The sequence below is a fragment of the Malaclemys terrapin genome, chromosome 1 (assembly GCF_027887155.1).
Source record: "Malaclemys terrapin pileata isolate rMalTer1 chromosome 1, rMalTer1.hap1, whole genome shotgun sequence".
Classification (NCBI taxonomy): Eukaryota; Metazoa; Chordata; order Testudines; family Emydidae; genus Malaclemys; species Malaclemys terrapin.
The window spans coordinates 149,195,630-149,212,943 of NC_071505.1; the positions used below are offsets into that span (position 1 = coordinate 149,195,630).

The 17,314-nt window shown below is 45.9% G+C and overlaps 1 protein-coding gene across 2 annotated transcripts in view; it reads right to left on the reverse strand.

Moving 5' to 3' along the window:
- The window catches only part of VANGL1 (VANGL planar cell polarity protein 1), a 53,709-nt gene that overhangs the window by 21,325 nt on the left and 15,070 nt on the right, over nucleotides 1-17,314 (reverse strand). For both annotated transcript variants that reach the window (XM_054043387.1, XM_054043398.1), the window contains exon 4: nucleotides 16,069-16,676. In XM_054043387.1, the coding sequence (XP_053899362.1) occupies nucleotides 16,069-16,676 (608 nt within the window). The remainder of the gene's footprint in view (nucleotides 1-16,068; nucleotides 16,677-17,314) is intronic.

Consider the following 17,314-nt stretch of genomic DNA (forward strand, 5'->3'; position numbering starts at 1 on the left):
TGGGCAATAAAATGGAAGAACTTGAACTACTGATGCAGGAGGTCAAACCAGATATTACAGGAATGACAGAAACATGGTGGAATATCATTTCTGAATGGACTAGAGCAGGGGTGGGCAAACTTTTTGGCCTGAGGGCCACATCTAGGTGGGAAAATTGCATGCAGGGCCATGAGCGTTTCTTCTATCCCTTTAAAGGCAGTTTAGGAAATTAAGTGCAAGACATCTATATTAAGGCAACATTAGCTGGATTTTTTTTTTTTTTTTTAAACACACTGCGGCGCATACGAGCGGGCTTAGGGTAGGGGGCTCAGTGCAGGATGTTGAGGTGCAGGCGGAGTGTGCAGGGGGCTCAGGGCAGGGTGTTGGGGTGTGGGCTCTGGCTCAGCACCGCTTACCTTGAGCAGCTCTGGGGTGGCAGCGGCATGCAACAGGGCTAAGGCAGGCTCCCTGCCTGCCTTGGCCCTGCGCCACTCCTGGAAGCGGCCGGCACCATGTCCCTACGGCCCCTGGGGGTGGGGGCAGAGGGCTCCGCGCACTGCCCTTGCCTGCAGGCACCACCCCCAAAGCTCCCATTGGACACGGTTCCCCATTCCCAGCCAATGGGAGCTGCAGAGGGCGGTGCCTGAAGGCAAGGGCAGCGCACAGAGCCCTCTGCCCCCCACTCCCTCAGGGGCCGCAGGGACGTGGTGCTGGCTGCTTCCAGGAGTGGTGCGAGCCTGCCTTAGCCCCGCAGCACCACAGGGGGCAGCAATCCCGGGGGCCATAGTTTTCCCACCCCTGGACTAGAGGTATTCAAGGGTAAGAGCTATTTAGGAGAGAGGGGAAAAAAGGCCAAGGTGGTAGGGTAGTATTGTGCACCAAGGAAGCAGTAAATTGTAAAGAGATAAGCGACAGCACGAACGAAAAAACCTGTTTGGATCAAAATCAAAACCTTTCCCTTTGGGGAAGGGCTGCAAGAGAGGCTGTATTAGGCAAGTGTTTGGGTCTCCTCCAGACCTCCAACAGTCAGACTCAGATATGGATAGAGATCTTTTCAACAACATTAGAGAGATAAATACATTTGGGAATTGTGTCATGATGGGAGACTTACTTCCCAGATAGAGATTGGAGAATAAATGCTACTAATACAGATGGGGTCTAGTTTTTCCTGGATATGATACAAAAGTTTTCTTTATCAGACCACCAAACCAACAAGAGGTGAACTTTTTGATAAGTAGTGAGGACATCATAGAATAGTTGGTCGTCGGAAATAATCTTGGATTGAGTGATCAAGAGCTGTTTTAGTTTAAATTAAATGGAAGAACCACCAAAATCAGGTAACATCTACGGTTTTAAATTTCAAGGATTTTAAGGGAAGTTAAAGTTAACTGGCCTGAAGAGCTCAAGGACTTAAATGTGGGGGAAACTTAGGTTTTGAATCGCTGATTTGAAGAAAGTCCATCTGCCATTTGCATCCCATGCAAGGGGCAAAACTTGTCGGAAAAGGCTCCAGGCCCTGGATGAATAGCCTCCTCAAAAAGGTTAGTAGGTGTAAGCAGAGAGCCTGTAGGGAATGGGAAAAGGGACTGATGCACAAAGAAAGCTACATCATGGAGGTTAGAAAATGGAGGAATAAAGTGAGAATTGCTAAAAGTCAAGCTGAATTAGCTCTCGCCAAGGAAGTTAAAAAAAACAACCCTCTTACGTATTTTAAGTTATATAAATAATAAGAATAAAGAAGGATGAGATTAGGCTGCTATACAGTGTGGATGGGAAGGAGTTTAAAGATGAACTAGATATGGCCCAAAAACTAAATGAATACTTTGCCTCTATTTTCAATATGGACGATAATATGAAACATGGGTATGAAAGACAGGATGGCTGATGGAAGTGAGGGTATAGAAATGGAAGATACCACATCTGAGGTGGAAAGAAAAAAATTTAAAGAGCTTAAGGTGCTCAAGTCATGGGAACCTGATAATTTCCATCCCAGAATATTGAAAGAACTGGCACATGAGATTGCTTGTCCGGAACATGGATTGTAACAAGTCGAGCTATTTGGGGAGTCGTACCATATGTCTGGAGAATAGCTAATGTCGTACCTATATTTAAGAAAGGGAAACAAAAAACAAAACAGAAACAAAAACAAAAAACAAAACAAGAGATCTGGGCAATTAGACCGGTTAGTCTGACCTCAGCAGTACGCAAAACTTAAAAACAAATTGTGAAGGAAAGAATCATTAAGTTCCTGGAGGTAAAGGGAATGTAATGCAACAAAGGCTTACCAAAGGCAGAACATGTCAGACTAATTTGATTTCCTCCTTTGAGAAAATATCCGATTCTTTTAAAATAAGGGAAATGCAGCAGATTTAATATACTTGGACTTCAAGTAAAGCATTTGACACAGTACCACATGGGAAATTGTTTAATTAGAGAAGATGGGGATTAGTATGAAACTTGTAAGATAGATAAGGAACTAGCTAAAGGGGAGAAGGCAACGGGTTACACTAAAAGTTGAACTATCATGCTGAAGGGAGGTTACTAGTGGAGTCCTCAGGGTCTGGTCTTGGGATCAATCTTATTCAATATTTTTATTAATAACCATGGCACAAAAGAGTAGCAATGTGCTAGTGAAATTTGCTGTGGATACAAAGTTGGAAGGCATCGACAATACAGAGTATCATCAGAGTATAGCCAGCCCGGAGAGACAGACACATGCTAGCTCTGCTCAAGCTAGCATACTAAAAACAGCAGCAGGGACATAGTGGCACAGGTACAAGCCTGTCCCACTCTGTGGCTCGCCTATGCCATGAGGTCCAGACGGCTACATTTGGCATGCTAGCTTGAGCAGAGTTAGTGCACATCTGTGTACCCAGGCAGGAAAACATGCTCCCAGCTGCCATATTGACAACCTTAGAAGCTAATGGCTCTGAGTCCAGTTAGTATTTATTTGTATTACAGTAACACCTAGAAGGCCTAAAGCATTAATTCCCCTAGAACAGATTTTTATATATATATATATATATAAGCCGCTAACACTCACAGAGCAGAGAGCGCGCCCATCTTATTGTTGGCAGTTCACATTTGAGGCTGGCACAAGTAACTGAAAGAAGAAATAAGTCACTGCCTCTCCCTAGCCACACCACCACCACCAAACAAGAACACCCAATGAGAAACAAACCAAGGCCTGGCCAGATGCCCAAAACCCTCATTACAGGCTTGAGCCAGTTCTCATTGAAGCTAACGGTAGCTGGATCAAATCCTAGGAGGAGGCGGGACTGGATCTCAGAAGCTAACTCAGATTTAGGATTCTGCCAAGCATGCTGCCAGTATGCCATGCCGACTGTCTCCACACCATGGTTTTGTGAAGTGGCTGAGTATCCCTGTGGGAGTGAGAGAGAAGACTAACTTGTTCATTTTTAAAAAAAAACAAACAAACCTACCAACTGCTAGCACTGAAACAGGCCTAAGCAGTGAAAGGCCTTCATTATCAATTGATCGACCAGGCTAGGGGGAAAAGGCTGACGAAGCACAGAGATGGCAATTTACACGAAGGGATGGTTTCAGGAAGTTGATCCACAACATCTCAAAATTAACGGCTCAGCAGGCACTCTGAACCTGCACAGCATCACCCAGCTTAGTACACGTATGTGCAGTCAGTAGCAGCACAGGCCAGCTGGTCATTCAAGCTTCCTTACAGTAAAGTGAACCTATCTGCCCTTAGCTCTTTGAAGGCTTGAATTAAATCAATCCAAGTGAACAATTTGCAGGCTAATTACTACTAGGGACTATCAATGCTTGCTACAGAAGTTGGTCTTATGAGAAAGATCTCAGCAGCAGGAAAGAGTGGAACAGCAGATGACAAGAAGTGCTGGAGGAAGAGATCTGGAGGGCTCCGGAGCTTGGATGCGAGTTTGAGTCTCATTTCTAGGTCAGCGATTCCAATCCAGACTAAGTCTGTAGCGAACAGAAGTTATCACACAATATCTGGGAGCTTATGAGAAAAGCAAGTTGACGGTCTCGGTTCCTGATGTCCAAATCACAAATGGTCCCCATTGCTGACGGGGTGCCAAAGACTGACCAGGACATGGAGAGTCAATGTCACTTTCGCTCTGGAGGTGGGTTCTTTAGGACAGGGGATTAGGCACACAACTGGCACCATACTGCAGGAGGCATGTGCTATCAAGTGCTGTTCTTGTTCCGCAGACAAATAGACTGCAGTGTCCAATGCAGTCCCTCCACACTGTCCACTAGCACTTAAAAAGGCAACTGCAGAGAGACCTAGAAAACGAACATGTTCATTTCAATATTCATCAGTAATCCATCGAAGCGGCAGACACAACCTGTTTCTCTCAGAGGCTTCTTACTAACGTAAGACACCAGCTCATAAAGAACATCAACAAGAATTTAGTGTGCGCTTTTGTTTGTTTGTTTAAGAGGCACAGAAACATTTAACTTGCAAAAAGCATTTTAGTGTAAAACAGAATTTCTAGTTTTGGATTAAACTCCCACCAAAGCACTTCGGATAAAGAGTTAGAAAACAAAGGTAGACACCAAAAGAGCACACAGCATATTGTTGGTGCTTGACTGAGTAAACAACCCCCCTTTCCCCTTTTCTTGCTTCCTAACAACGAAAGCTATCTATAGGGAGTGCTCTGCCTAGGAACCCAGGACTTAAGTGCGTAGCTGAGCACAGGAACAGAAGGGGATAGGGGCCTGGGCGCCTCGTAGCACCCAGGAAACAGAAGCCCTCTAACCTTGCTGCTTTCGGTCACTGGCCCTACAACTATGGCTCCTGAGGTGGGGTGGTGGTAGGGGTGGTATAGAGACTCATCCTTCTACAGCAAATTCACCACTAGCCTAAGCAAATATCTCCATTTACATCAGTGGATTTGTCCTGATTTATACCTGCAGTGGATTCAGACCTGAAAAAAACACAGTAAAAATAAAAAAATGCAGAACCCTTAATATAAGAACTCTAGCTTCCTCCAATTTCCCTTTTCTTTTTAAATATGGAAAAACCTATTTCTTGTACATATGCAAAATTGAATCTGAGTAATAAGAGTCCATGTTTTAAAAAGGGCATAAGGCTAAATCAATTATCTTTCGTATGCTAGGTGAGATGGTTGAATAGCCTTTGTGAACGCTACTAGGAAATTTGCCCCCATGCACATCCATTAATAGCTTTGAAAGTTAAAGAAGGAAATTATATTTAATGTATTTGCCCAGTTTATCTTGAAGTAAATAAGCAGGAGAAAATGTTCTAAGTAACCATTAGAACAGTTTTAAATTCATACATCAGTGTAGTAAGAGATTCTTTTTATTTAAAAGGGTCTCATTTGTTGCAACAAGGCAAAAGCACTCCGGTCTCATTCCAGGTCCTGGCCAGCAACCTGACTGAGTGCTATCCCAGGGAAAGGATCATTCATTACTTGATTCCTGGCAGGGCTCAGGATTAACAGATTCAGCATTCAAAGGCAGTTTGCCATTACCCTGAATTAGAACAGCTTTAATCTCTTTTGGGGATATTTCTCATGATTCTCTCTCAAACCCCCAAATTTTGCCACAAAGCTACTCGTAGCTGAACGATGGGGTTGAATACAGACATACAGAGGCAATAAGCTGAACTACATTTTAGGCTTGGTCTGCACACAGACTTGCAGAGATGTATCTACTCGGTTTCCCAAAACGGAGGAGTTATTTCAGTGTCAGTCAGGGTGAGGACATTCATTTCAGATGGGAACCAGCTAAAGTCAGTAGCTAGACTTCCACTAAACCAACATTAGCCACTTTCTTCCAAACTGGAAGTCCACACAAACTTGCATGGAAGTAACTAAACCGGTTAAATTCACACCTTTTGTTATTTCTGTGAACAAAAGACCAGGCCTTAGGGGCTGTTTTGAGACTGTGCCGTATAGGGCCGTGTGTGAGAGGGACCCCATCTCTCACACTCCATTTCTAAGCCAGAGCTCAATCTCCCATGCAGAGCACGTCTTGACTGCAAAGTTAACTTGAGTTACTCTTCTCAAGTCAGCCCAGCTCAAATGAGAGCACCCCACTGCGAAGCAAGACTCAGGTCCGGTCCATACTTAAAATTTAGGTCGATATAGCTAGAGCACTCAAGGGTGTGAACAATCCACACTGCTAAGAACCATAGTCAAGCCAATCTAACCCATGTTGTGTTCGCAGCTACCCTGTTTCCCCGAAAATAAGACAGTGTCTTATATTAATTTTTGCTCCCAAAGATGCGCTAGGTCTTATTTTCAGGGGATGTCTTATTTTTCAGAAATGAAAAATGCCTTATCATCGGTGGATGCCTTATTATCGGGGAGGTCTTATTATCGGGGGGATGCCTTATATTACAACGAGAGGCAAAACTGTAAGTAGGCCTTATTTTCGGAGGATGTCTTATTTTCGGGGAAACAGGGTAGGCAGCTGATGGAAGAATGTTTCCATTGACCAAGCTACCATCACTGGGGGAGGTGGAGTTCCTGTAGCAATGGAAAAATCTCTTTCATTACTGTAGGAAGCATTTATGCTGTGGGATTAAAACAGTGTAGCTACAGCACACTACCTATGCTGCTGTAGCATCCATAGCGTAGATATAGCCTCAGTGTCCACAGTGGCGCTGCATTCATCCTTGTGTGTCACTGGGACTTCTGGGAACACATCCCATGATTCTTAGTGCTGCAATAAGATGAACTGCTCTATAAATTCTTTCCCAGGGAACTGCGGGAGAACCTGAGCACACAGGAGAATTGAGGGAAGGGCACTGGAGGACAAGTGGCTCTTCAGTGATATTCGCCTGCATCCAGTACTAGAGTAGTTGTGTCAGTAGCTAAAATGTTTTAGCTTATACCCTGCCCCTAAACAGGACAGCCAACTTGAGTTAAAAACATTAGTACACTAGAATTAAGGGTTGTATGTGTGGAGGGGACCATGGTGGGGAAAACATTTTTTTTTTTTAATTTAATTCAGGTTTTCTATTTAAATTATTATAAATTTTCATTTTAAAAATAAATCTGTTTAAAATGAAATGTGAGTTTAATATAGAATGTGTTACAGCCTAAACTTATTATCTCTTAAGACATTTAAATAAAAAAATATATATATACATATATACATACACACACTGAATCCATTAGCCTCTATAAAAACTGTGTTAAAGAAAACATGTTGATTTACACCAGCCTTGGAGAACGCACGTTTCTTTAGAAAAATAACTGAAGTACAAATGGAAAAGTGATTAAAATTGATAATTTAAATCAAGGCTTTCCACTTGGTGATTTAAATCACTGATTTAAATTGCCTTGATTTAAATCAATCGACACTGGAGAGAACTCAGGTTAGGATTAGCGGCCATTTTACTTGATATTTTTTATATTATGTATATATAGGGAATGAATTATATATTTATTGAAAACAATTTCTTGTACACCAGGTCTGGACCTGTATTACTTTGATGCAATCCTAGTACCCCATGATTTGTCACAGGGAGTCTGTGTTAAAAGTTTTGGGGTTTTCTTTTTTCAGTGTTTGTAGATGCCTGAGCCTTTCTGTAGTGGCCACAAAGTTCACAGAAGGCACTTCAGAGAAGGCCAGCTGGCCTTTTGGGTGGCAGGACAACAATGGAAGAGGAAATCAGATGACAAACCCATAAGTACAGGGAATGCTGAAGTGCTTGTACATCTACTGCTGTGTGCTGTCAGTTTGCAGAACTAAAACAAGGAGAAAAATCCCTGCAGACTAAGCCATGGCCCCTCAGGCTGCCCTTCAGGAGATCACATAGTAAGAGGAAGAGAAAGCCAGAGATTAATAATTGACTCTAGGCCCTTCACCTGCAAGTACACATTCGGGACTGTTAAAATATTAAGTTACAAGTATTCCAAAAATGTGAAACCATCACTCCAGGGAATAAAGGTCACTCCCCAGTCTCTGCTGGTTGGAGCTCCTGTAGTAGCAGAGAGCAACTGTTACACTGGCTGGTGTACATCATACGACACTCCACACTCATGTTTTTGGGACGCAAAGCAATTGAAAAAAAAAAAAACCACACAAGCTCAGGCTCCCTTGGAAGGTGGAGGCTGCAGCCCAGTAGCTTGCTAGGCCCCAGGGCTGCATCATTATCTCATTAACATATCCTATTTCAACAGAGTGTCAAGAATAGCTTTCTACTACCACAGCACATCTCAGGAGAGGATCCCACTGCACGAACTTTCCTTACACTAGCCTTGCCTCCAAACCTGTGAGGTAGATGGGGAAACTGAGGCATAGAGGTAAAATGACAGGAATAGGGTCACACAATGGATCAGGCAGAGGCAGGAATAGAACCCAGGCCATCTCAGCTCCCATTCTTTTATTCGGACCCACTGCCTAATCAGTTTTTGGAGGCAGGAGTCCAGTTCTAGATTTAAATCAATATTTAAAAGCCTGCTGGGCAAATCTGTGCAATAAGGGAGTACACTGGTTATACCCATTCTCTTCAAACACACATACAAAACCAACCAGTCAACCAAATAGACTTTGGGGGTTGAATTTCTAAGTGTAGTAACCTAGGGAAAACTGTAGCACACAGGCAGATCACCCTCCATCAGATCTCTGAGAATGCTCATTTGTAACAGGAGGGGGCTAGTAGTACCAGACTTTGCTGTTAGGTTCAGTCACCAAGAAATGCTCCAGTAGACAGTGGCACTGCTTCAACTGCCATAAGAAATCCCGATGCCCCCTTTGCCGGTGCACAATACAGACTGTGTCAGAGCAAGCTGCCAGACAGACAAACCCTCATAAAAGGGAATTAAGAAATAAAATGTTCCTACCAGCATTCATTTCCAGGTGCGAAGGTGCCCACAATACCAGCAAAAAGGATTTTCAGAGAACACTGGCACAGGCACTTGTATGATACTCTATCACTGTGGCCACCCCCCCACCCCCACCCCCCACCCCCCAGCTGGATGATGCAGCAGGCAGCTGTTTCTCCTTGTGTGTACAAGGAAGTGGGGGTAGGGGAGGACCAGGTAGGTCAAGTGTCTGGAAAACCCAGCACTAGACAGCAACCAGAACTCAGTTGGATCAGATGTTATTTGGTGGTTGAAATGCGTTGGACTCTCAGTGCAACTCCCAGTGATCAACTGCCTATATCAGAAACTACTGCTGACATGCCCAGAGCAGTAAAGAACTGAATGGGTCTGGAGGCAGAAGAGCTAGCCTCTCACCCCTGGAGAGGGCCCAAGCAAGTCACTGTTGCAGTCTAGTGGCAAACACAGGTGTGGGGAAGCTTGCACTGTCATTGTCTGTGCTGGGCCAGTTCTGTAGTCGGGAGGACTTCAGTCTCCAGGGCATCAGGCTGGCACCTTTCACCAGCACTAAAAGGCTACATTGGGGCTGACAGCATAGGTTCGGAGAGAGCTTTACATCCTCAGTGGCAATTAGCCACTTTAGCAGAATGACACTCAGCTTCCTAGGAAGTCCTGGGCTGGCTAGCGTGACGAAGCGGGGAAGCTGTGGGGAATGAAGAATTGTATCATACAGAAGTGGGTAGGGCTAGCTTCGATTTGAGAACACCCTCCAATTCTACCAACATGAACATTTTAGAGATGGTGCAATTTAGCAGGGAATGAGCAAGTGGGTGTCCAGTTCCACTTAGGCTACTGGGTTTGACTGCGGAGTTGGCTGTGCTACTTCACTGAGCACATACTCAGCCTGTGGAACTTACTACTACAGGAGGTCAGAGTCTCTGATACAATAGCTGAATACATTTCAAATTACTAATAAAATTGGTAGCTATAGGCCAAGCTCAGAGTAATCAGATCTCATGCTTCAGAGCAAAGGCTGATCACTGCAGGAGGTCTGGAAGACCACACTTTCCTAACCTCTTTATCAAGGGGTTGGATTCTCCATCCCTGGAAATTTTTAAGTCAAGATTGTATATTTTTCTAACAGATATGCTCTAGTTCAAACAGGAATTAATTCAGGGAAGTCCTATGTGGTCTGTATTATGCAGGTCAGACTAGATCACACCAATCCTGTCTGGCCTTATAATCTATGAATCTCAGTGAGGAACAAATTGGCCAGATACATTAGGGAGTTTCTTCACCATCATTTGCAGGATCATGCCCTGCCTGAAGCAAGAGACGACTGAATGGGCCATTGCTCTGATCTGGTCCAGTAAACCCTGTGATGGAGAATGGGGGTAAGAGGTAGGTACTCCATGAACACGCTTGCATTTGGGGTGGCTGAGACAGAGTGTCCGTAGCCTCCAAGAAAAAAAAGCTTCAGCAGGACTCTGGACAGAAAGCAGAGTTTTCTATTCCGTTCAGATGATGCACAAGTATTCTCGCTGACTAAGGGCATGTCACTCTTTAAGCATTGCCTGGAGTTAGCGAGCCACACTGCAGGAAAGGCTTAAACATGCAGACTTTGGTTTGAGGAACCTACTTCCCCCTACCCTTTGTTCCTTTTCAGTCCATTCCCCTCCCCACACACTCCAACTATGCCCGCTGCACCAACTGGAGGAGCCTGGATACAAGAGGCAGCTTATCAAATGAGATCATTAAGTGCTGAAAACCCAGAGAGCAATTTCACAAGTGCCAGGCCTGCTGTTTGTTTAAGTTTGGGTATTGAAGAAAGAAGCTGATTGTACTGGATACAATCAGAAAAGAGGTGGCATAAATTTGCCCTACTCAACTCTGCCAGCACAGATTACTCTTGCTTTGCATTACAGTCCACAGGTGTGGGTGGACGTTCGCAACGTGTGCCTCTATGGACAGTTCTATTATCTTCTGCTATAGTGGGTGGTGAGCTTTCTCTGAGGTCTTTCATATAGGCCTAGATGTGGTGACTGCATCTGCTCTGTTGATCACTTTGCATGCAACAGCACCTCTAACCTGGAGGCATTAATGACTTCTAGATGGAGATGGGTCTAGAAGGGATGGACAGAGTAGTAACAGATGGGGGTGTAGCTACAACCAGTTTCTTTCTTGGCCTCTTGACTACAATTAAGGTCAGGTTAAATATCCCATATAGCTTTCAGCAAGGATTATATCCTACCTTTGCAAAGGGATGGGCGAGGATCTAGTTGACACTGTAGTCCAGCGGTTGCCAAACTGTGGATCGCAAGCCGCATGCGGTTCTTTTACAGTTAAAGTGCAGCTCACGGAGCCCTCCGTGTCCCTCCTCCCCCACACACACACCTCCCCTACACCCGGGGGAGGGGAGCTTGGGACCTCTGCCTTGTAGCAGGGTTGTGGGATAGGGGCTTCTGCCGAGCGTGGAACGGGGTGTTGGGGCTTCAGCCGCGGCTCTCGAACTTCTGAAGATTGTCATATGTGGCTCAGAGGGTCAGTAAGTTTGGCCACCCCTGCAATAAGCCTTTCCAAGTACTCAGCCTTTCTGGATTAAAGACAGCCAAGTATGTCCACTTGTGTGGATCGCACTGCAAATGTAGTGGCCGGATGTCCAGTAGAAGCTAGATTGAGACTCACAAACTAAATCTCACAGGCAACTTGTTTGAAGAGGTGAAAGGCTAGGGCAGATCTGTGCTCTCCACCACAGACCTGGCATTGTACAGACCCATAGAATTATAAATGGACAACTGTGAACAGTATCACCTGTCCCTCCTCCACTGCTCCTTGTTTGGGATGTCTTGTCCCATCCATGTAACAGGGTGGAAACAGACTCTATGACCCACTAATGGCCCTGTTTAACCCAAATCATTCCAAGATAATGCAGGCGCCTGACACTAATTCTATCAATGTTTACAGACAAATAATTACCATGTGCTTCTGAAACCATTCCTTTTCCTGAGCTGTCTAGACTAGCACTGCTCTAGGGTGAGTCGGGGTGGGGGGCGAAGAATGCATATTCATTTGAAAGGAAGAGAATAAATTTAGCGGCCTAAGTAAGAATGGGAGGGGTTTTTAAATGGGGCCTTTGCTAACAACCTATGAGGCATCCAGAAAATTTTGGGAGGAACTGGCCTGAAAGAGCAACAGATGCCCGGGTTGTGTGATACAAACAGGGACATTAAAAAATTAAGTCCCCCAGAATATCAGTCCTGCTGATAGAAAATGCTTTATTTTTCCTTCTCTCTCCCTTCCCCTTTCTGTTCACACCCCTTTCCCCTGCTTTCACTCCTACCATCTGCTTCCCGACCCAGTCTCGCTTGCATGTTCCTCTGTTTTCCTTTCTTTCTGAGTTTTGTTCATCTCTCCTCTTTCTTTCTCACTCTCTGTATACATGTGCATTTGCTGAACAGGCTTGCAAACAGCCCTCATGTTGTGTTCCTCTGCCTCTCAAGTGATTTCACCATTACCAGCAGTGCAGCAAACATTATAAACTTATACATTTACCAAATAAAGCAGGGTTTCGGCTTGGCTGCACAATCCTGGGTACAACTCCACCTTCCACCTGCATTGCAATGCCCCACTCCCTGCTCCCAAACAAAAATCACAGGCCAGGAGGTCCTTAAACTGGGCAGCTAAACTTGAAATCTTTGGAACTGGTGTGGTCCCTCTCTCAGCACTTTAGCCAGCCTGCTAATAGGAACCACTCTTGGAAGAGAAGTGACCTGAGCCTGCTAGAGCTGAGAAGAAGTCCTTAACTGGCAAGTTCAGCTCCTCCCCATTCCTTCACTCATTTGGAGCCAGCACTGGTGGAAAGTTTTCCATCCGAACCTCTGCTGATAGAAAATTAGGTTTGTGACAAGACTTTCTGCAGAAAGTGTCTGCGTGCCTCAGAATTTTGGTTGTTCCATTGGAAAAAAAAAAAAAACCCTGATGCTTTCAGTTTTGACAAACTTGAAATTTTTCTGCAAATTTTTTATATTATATATATATATATATATATAAACAAACTGACCAGCTCTGTTTGGAGGTTCTCTGAGAAACAACATTAGGAGGAATCATAGAATATTAGGGTTGGAAGCGACCTCAGGAGATCATCTAGTCCAACCCCCTGCTCAAAGCAGGACCAATCCCCAACTAAATCCCCAAATGGCCCCCTCAATGATTGAACTCACAACCCTTGGTTTAGCAGGCCAATGCTCAAACCACTGAGCTATCCCTCCCCCCAGATATGTTGAAAGCTCTCCCATCCCATCCCAAAAAAGCATGCTAGACACTCAACGTAAGGGGGTGGAGGCGGAGAAGCGGGGCTCAAAACTGCAGAGCTGGAGAGAGACAGACAAAGCGAAGACAGGAACAAACTGCTTGGCCTTAGGATGAGAAGTCAGTCCATTTATTTCAGTTACCATGCCAGTTAAATGTCACTGACCGAATAGTTAGGTGCAGCTAGGGGTTTTCCAAAATAGCCAGATATATCAGGCTCTAACAGAAGACCTGTTACAACTTTAGGCCTCATGCTCCTGAGATTTATGCAGGTGCTTAAACTTAAGCATGAAGTCAATGGACTAAGCTTGTAGATATGAATAGTTTCAAGCATGTTTGCAACAGAGGCCCTCCTACCTGTGCATACAAACCTGGGATTTCCCACCATTTTGTACTAAAACACTCAAAAGCAAGAATTTTTTTTTTCTTTAGGAAAAAACAGATACCCAAAGTTAAGTTTTAAAAATGCAGAACTCTTCTTCTTGTAACAATGGCATCTTCACACCCCAATGTGTGAAGTATTAGCGTATAGATGAATTCTTACTTTGGTGGCTACCCTTCAGTCTCTCTGGGCTGAAAGGTCTTGGTCCTTGCCTGATAAGATTCTTCAGTGATCGGTTCTAGTGTTTAACATTATGTGATCTAAACTCTCATATAAGCAATAGATTAATTATGCTGGTAACAGTGTGGTCCTACAGATTTAAGTGATTTACAAACAATAAGTTAAGCCCTGCTACTCTGCCACTCTCTATGAAGATAGGTATCTTCTCCCATTTTACAGGGGCAAAGAGTTGAGCTAACTTACTCAGAGGCACATGAGTCACCAGCACAGCCAGGAACAAGGACCAAGAATCCCAACTCCCTGGCTCTTGCTCTAACCACTAAGCCCTACTTCAAAGCAATTCCATTGCTATGCTAACAGGCTGCATGAGGCTGTGTTCATATATCCACTTAAACCAGCAGACACTAATCTCTCCATCTGCAGCAGATCTGTGCGCACCACAGGGATCTGGACAGGATAAGTTCGACAGATGTTTAATCCAGACACTAGTTGACAGGATCTTCCCTTTCATGCTTGAGGTCATTCCCTCCCCCACTGAGAAGCCATCAGTTTCATGGGGTGAGGGAACCAGAAAAAAGCCTTCTTCTCCCCCAAAAAAGTTCTAGCCAGCGTGACCTGGCCTTTCCCACACCTGAGAGAGGCAGGAACCTCAGCACAAGGGGTGGGTTGTCAGGCATGAGTCATACAACTAAGTATCAAATGACATCTAGGAGGTGCCAGAGTGCTAAGAAGGTCTAATAACTTTTAGGCACCCTGGCCCCACCTATACACCTACAAAGTAAATCGTTCCACCCACCACCAACTGAAGCAGCAAATAATCTAGAAACCAAACTAAGTAGTAACAATATAGAGCAACTGAAAAGGCAGCCAAAGCTTACATATGAGACTGACTAAGTGGAGTCTTCAATTATCCAAAGAGGGGAGGGAGAAGCTGGGGTAGCTCTTCCAAGAGGAGCTAGTGCCACATCCCGGGAGCTGCCACAGCAAAAGCTTGCTTATCTGTATCCCTAGGGCATGCAGACAGAACCCCTTCACATCAAGTAGCGTCAGGGTCCAGACGCACAACAGGACAAGTCTTGAACATAGCCCCCACCCTGCCCCCATCTTCATTTGAGGCTTGAGAAACCAAATCATCAGTTTGAGAAAAAAAAAAATTCCAATCTCATAGCTGCTGATCACTTAGCATAAAGGACCCCTTTCCCCCTGGCTACCCAATGCGGGAGCATTTAGGGATTCTTCAGGCAATCCCAATGCTGGCTCTTCATAGGAAGAGAAGAGAGGAAAGCAAGGACTAGAGCAGACGTGGGCAAACTATGGCCCGCAGGACTGTCTTGCCCGGTCCCTGAGCTCCCGGCCGGGGAGCCTAGTCCCTGGCCCCTCCCCCGCTGTCCCCCCACCTCTGCAGCCACGCTCTGGCCCGCCGTTCCCGCTGGGAAGGTGCAGCTGGCTCTGGCCAGGTGCCACAGCTGCGAGCGCCTGCTGCTGGTAAGGGGGTGGGGAGCGGGGAGGTTGGGTAAGGGAGTGGGGGGCTCTGGGGGGGCAGTCGGGGAGGAGGGGGTGGTTGGATGGGGTGGAGGTTCTGGCGGGGCGGTCAGGGGATGGGGAATAAGGAAGGTTGGTAGTGGGAGTCCTGGGGGGCCTGTCAGGGGGCATGGATGTGGATGGGGTCAGGAGGGCAGTCAGGGGACAGGGAGCAGGGGGGGTTGGATAAGGGAGTGGGATCCCAGGGGACAGTTAGGGGCTGGGGGGGGGGGGGGGAGGAGTGGTCAGGGATGAGGAGTAGAGGGCAGTTGGATAGGGGGTGGGAGTCCCGGGGGGGGGGGGGGGGGCCGCTGTCAGGTGGCAGGCATGTGGATAGGTGTCAAGGCAGTCAGGGGATAGGGAGCAGGGGGGGTTAGATGGGTTGGGGGTTCTGAGGAGGGCAGTTAGGGGGCGGGAAGTGGGAGGGGGCAGATGGGGGCAGGGGCCAGGCTATTTGGGGAGGCACAGCCTTCCCTATCCGGCCCTCCATACAGTTGCACAACCCTGATGTGGCCCTCAGGCCAAAAAGTTTGCTCACCCCTGGACTAGAGGTTAAATACAGGCCTGGACTAGAGGTTAAATACAGGCCTGGGACTGAGGAGATCTGCATTCAATCCCCAGCTCTACTGGCTCTTACCGTGAGCAAATCACAGCCTTTGTTCCTGTTTCACTATCTGTGAAATTGAAACATTCCTTTCCTACCCCACTGTGGAGCCAATAGGTTTAATTTGTTAATCTTTTCTTTATGAAGGACTTGGAGAACCTCAGATGGGGAAGGATAGAGAAACCCAATGGATATCACGTTAACAAAACATGCTCAATGGATTGCATTCTCGGCTATTGCACTTGGATCTTTACACAGATTTCCAGACATTCCCCTGCCCCCAAGAAATTTCAACGTACCTCAGGTGCCCCAAGCTATAATATCGCGACTCTCCATCTGTCGACCGCACCACCTTGACCGTGAACATGGGCTGCAGTTGCCTCAGCTCCAGCAGCACAATGGCTAGATAGTGAATGAAGAGGAGAGCATCTACGAGAGACACCGCATACTGCACTATCCCCTGGTAATTGGTGTCCTTGGAGTCCAAGATGCGGACGCCATAGAAGAGCCAGTAGGAAAAAACAAACAGGAATATAAGGACCAACAGGAGGGCCCGGAACACGAACACTCTTGGTATATCCGCCTTCGGCTGACGGAAGAACAGAGCCCAGGTCCCAATCAGAAGAATCAGGAGTTTAAAAGCCACAGAGATGAACAGTCCCTCGCAGACGGTGCCACATGGCTCCAGTTCATCCCGCCACAGGATCTGGGGTAAGAGAATGAAGGCAATGGGGGTAAGGAAGACGAGGAGTCCAAGGACAGCAGCCACTGTTAAACCAAGGTAGCGTTTGCAATCCAAGCCAACACTGTCCTCCAGATCCTTACTGATCCTGGCAATGTCCTCCTGGGAGATGCTGTGCTCCGAGGTGCCTGTGATAGCTGTTGTGGTCTCACCCCAATTGTCATCCTGAAAGGGAAAGAGAATAAGGAAACATCAGTTTATCTCAATTCCTGACATTCTGCGTTTAGCAGCCAAAGAGCCACATGGTCGCCAAAGACGACTTGACACTGCCACAACACAGCTGAACAGCAGGTTTAGAATCCCCAAAATGTATTCAACAATAATGTGGGAGGGTGGGAAGCAGGGGTAAATGGTCTAACCAAGTTTGGAATCTTTTCCTGCATCTACAGCCCCAGGAGAGGTGACTCAACATAAGAACGGCCATACTGGTCAGACCAGTGGTCCATCTAGCCCAGTAGCCTGTCTTCCAACAGTGGCCAATACCAGGTGCTTCAGAGGGAATGAGCAGAACAGACAAACATCAAATGATCCATCCCCTGTGCCCATTCCCAGTTTCTGGCTAACAGAGGCTATGGACACTCAGAACATGGTTTTCTATCCCTGTCCAACCAGGCTAATAGCTGAACCTAACTTCCATGAATTTATCTAGTTCTTTTTTGAACGCCTGTTATAGTCTTGGCCTTCACAATAACTTTACATGCTGATTATTGTACATGGGTCTTTCCTTTCAGTTCCCTGAAAGAAAATCAAATACCCTGCCAATCTGTAGGGACAACAAAGATTACATGTTACTGTGTGAGCAT